The sequence below is a fragment of the Athene cunicularia genome (assembly GCF_003259725.1).
Source record: "Athene cunicularia isolate RWA chromosome 19 unlocalized genomic scaffold, athCun1 chr19_part1, whole genome shotgun sequence".
Taxonomy (NCBI): Eukaryota; Metazoa; Chordata; class Aves; order Strigiformes; family Strigidae; genus Athene; species Athene cunicularia.
The window spans coordinates 1,327,389-1,330,958 of NW_020799124.1; the positions used below are offsets into that span (position 1 = coordinate 1,327,389).

Here is a 3,570-nt window from a genome sequence, read left to right on the forward strand (position 1 = left end):
GGGGGGGGGGGGTGTTCCCTTTTGTTAGCCACGGGGGCAGGAAGCCTGCCCGCAGGGTGTCCCAGTGCCCGTCGCTACGCTTCCTCTACGTAATTTAAGTACTGAGTATCCTACACGTAACTTTAAGTACGGGGTACGATACGCAGAGAGTGGTGCTGGCCTTGCATCCTCCGTGACCCAGACCAGAATTGCTGCCCGCTGATGTTTTTCTGTGTTTCCAGGTCACAAACTATGACAGTGCAACAGGCCTGCCGCTGATACAGCTGTGGAACTTGATGGGAGATGAGGTGTGTGTGCCGACGTACCTACTTTTTCAACACTGCCAGAGTTTAATGGTCCTGCAGACTGCTTGTTGTTGATTAGGAAATCGATGGTTCTTGCTGGTGGCTTGCTCACTTGTCTGCTTTTTTACCTCCCTTCAGGTGGTGTCAATAAACAGAACTCTGGTGGAAAGAGGGTTTGCTCAGTGGCTCGACTACTAGCAATGTCCTGGATGCCTCGACAGCTCTTTCTGCAGAGGAAAAACAAAAGAAGAAATCTCGTTTTGCACTATTACAATTTGGCTTGGCAACCTCTCACGAGAAGACCTGTTTGTGGCATTTCGTGGTCCACTGAAACTAGTTTTGCTCAGCTGTTACCGTTTCACTAGAAACGCGTACCTCCTCCCCTCAGTGAAAGGCGGGGTGTTAAAAGCCATAACGACAGATACTGTAGCTTTAAAGCAAAAAATCCTCCCTGGCCTTTACTCGAAAGTTGAATGGAAAAACCCGTAAAACCTTTTGGGGCATGCTTGAAGCTGGCAGGAGCCCCTGAAACGTTAACTGCGGTTGCATTTTTGTTCAAGATGTCTAATGCCCCATGAACTTCACGTCTGCTTGTCCTAAAAGTGACACTGGCTGTCTTTTTTTGTTTGTTTTTTTTTTAACAGGCTCTACCTGTGATATTAATGAATGTTATTAAGGAATTTAGTGCTTGGTTATGGATTTTTCTATATTGTGCCACTAACCTGCACAAACAACATTCATCTTGTGTCTTCCTTGTGCCAGGAGGTAGATGAATTGCATTCGTTGCACTCGCCGTGGCACATGTCTCACTGCAGTCGTGGTTTTTAGGCTTGATACGTGTAAGGAAGAAGCTGCTCTGCGCAGGTGCTGGAGGTGCAGGATGTGTTGTCACTACAGCTCTTGCTCTGAGACGTCCTGTATTTAAAGAAAAGAACTGATTGCCAAGCCCAATTGTAGCTTATATTTTTCTAGCTGTGCAAATCTGTAAATATATATAAAAAAAAAACCAACCAAACATTGTAATATTTTGTACAAGAAAAACCACTGGAAACAAAGGGAACTTTACAGAAACTTTTTCACACCAAAATGCCCTATGTAGGTAGAACTGGTTTGGAGTGCGTTAGGGTAGCCAACATATGTGGAGCTTCTGAATGCTGGGAGTGTTTCAGCTCTGCTGTATACAGGTTTAGTATTCCCGTAGGCTGCTGTCTGGTTTGAATTGTGATCACTGCATCCTTTGCTATGTTGCTGTACAGATCTGTTTAAAAAAAAAAAAAGAAAAAAAAAGTAACAACTTGGCATTAATATTGCAGTGGTGTTCTCAATTTTTTTTTTCTCCTTTTTTAGATTTCTATTACATATTTAAAATTTTTGCTCAAGTAATTTAAGCTGACTTAATACCCTTAAACACATGCCCTCTGATGTATATCATTTTAGATATGTATTGAGCTGGGATTTATTGCTGGCAGAGAAGGTATTTGCCAGGAAAATGTTGATGTAGTCAGTCCCCAGAAGTTGTTTCAGGTAGATTCAAGGATGTTCTTACATCCTATGAGCTAACGCGTCAGTCCATCACACATTTGGATAGTTGCCTGCAAAAGCATTTGGTCCGATCCCCTCTGATACGGTATGGTTATATCCCTTTTTTTTTTGAGTTCTCTCCTATTCAGTGCTTACGGTTTAATATTCATGTTTGCAATAACGTCCGATGAAAACTAAATTTGGTAACTTGGTTAAATCTATAAAACCTATATCCTCTTGGAATGTTTCTTTCCATTTCAATTAAAGCTCGAATTTTAAGCTGTCTTAATCAAGCTGTGATGACTAAGAGCCTTCATTTCCTGACCTCTTTCGATGTAGGGTTGGGAAGGGACCTCTGAGATAAGCAGGTGAGATAAGATGCTGATGGCTTCTCAACAGATGGAGAAGGGTCAAGCTTCAAATCTCCCGGGGTTCCTTTTACTTCCAGCTGAAAACGGGGTTTATTTTTATGATGAATTACTTATTAGAAAGCCTTAGTCTGAGCACTGGTACCGAGGCTGTTGAAACATATTTGTGGAATTCATTCACTCTGGACTCGGGACGTCCCTTTTGTCACACTTGTGTGTTGAAAAGTGAAACTTGGGGGCCTGTTTCTCTTGTGGGTGCTATAAAACCCCCTCTTTGAATTGTTGACAGGTTTCTTGTTCAGGCCAAGCGGTGCGATGGTGCGAGTCAGTGTCCCAGTGGACGGTTTGTCCTTACCCTGGTATGGGAGCACCTTGCAACGGGGCCAGCGTCTTGCAGACAGACGAGCTCAGAGTCTCTGTGCGAAGAGAAGCGGAGCTGGACTGAAGTCCTGCCGAGGGCTCTGGGTGTGTACACGGGCACACACAGGTCAGAGTTCCAGGAGTTGGTCTTCCTGGTGTCAGGGGTTAAAACCGATCCGTCGCTTCATGCCAGGATACACACCCGACCTGTAGATGCTCTGGGCTGTGACTGCGCTGTTGGACGGGTGATGGGTGAAGAATAAAACACGGGGATTTTTGTTGGGGGAGTAACAGGGTTGAAGTTGGCAAAGTTCAGGAGAGTCCTTTCTTCTTGCTGCTCACCCCAGGAGGAGGGTTTCACTCCACAGGGTGTCTCGGTCCTTGCTGGCCTCCGGTACCGGCAGAGGGACGGTGGCTCCCAGCACCAGGCAGGATCTCCCGGGTGGAACTCTGGCTCCTGGCGCGGTGCTGGCGGATGCCGGTACCTGAGCGCGGCGCGTGCCGGGCTCCGTGGGCACAGCAGCTCGGGGGCAGTTTGCTGATTCAAACTGCCTGCGCTTGTCTTTCCCTGCACAGAGCTTCTGGCTAAGGGACGGAAAAAGCTGCCGTGTAGCTGTGAAGGAGGCTGCCTGTCCGTCAGCTCCATCTCGAGCGGCTCCCCAGCAAACTGCCTCCCTGGGACCCTGCCCTGCTAGGGGACGTCTCCCTGATGACGCCCGTTCTGTTGGGCAGGAGCCAACCTCTGGGGGAGGGTTTGTGTTTTGGCCTTTGGCTGTGACCTTCCAGCTCTCTGCTGCCGGTGCCTGGCCTGGCGGACGGGCTGGAGATGAAAGGTCAAAGGGAAAACCAAGAGCCCTGCACTCAGTCTGCCGCAGGTGTGTGCAGTGCCCAGAGCAGTTCACTTGCATTTCTTCTGGATTTCCTTCCAGGGCTTTTTCTTTGCTCAGGGAAGCTTTATCCCTGGGGGCTAGATGCACACTAGGGCAGAGAACTACAAACTGTCCGTGGTTGCGTGAGGAGAGAATTGTTGCTGCTTT

At 47.6% G+C, this 3,570-nt stretch overlaps 1 protein-coding gene across 5 annotated transcripts in view; it reads left to right on the forward strand.

The window, feature by feature from the left end:
- The window catches only part of AKAP1 (A-kinase anchoring protein 1), a 25,246-nt gene extending 23,921 nt beyond the window's left edge, over positions 1 to 1,325 (forward strand). For all 5 annotated transcript variants that reach the window (XM_026861763.1, XM_026861762.1, XM_026861760.1 and 2 more), the window contains 2 exons: positions 222 to 287; positions 423 to 1,325. In XM_026861763.1, the coding sequence (XP_026717564.1) occupies positions 222 to 287; positions 423 to 482 (126 nt within the window). In that variant the 3' untranslated portion in view covers positions 483 to 1,325. The remainder of the gene's footprint in view (positions 1 to 221; positions 288 to 422) is intronic.
- Positions 1,326 to 3,570: the final 2,245 nt, after the last annotated feature.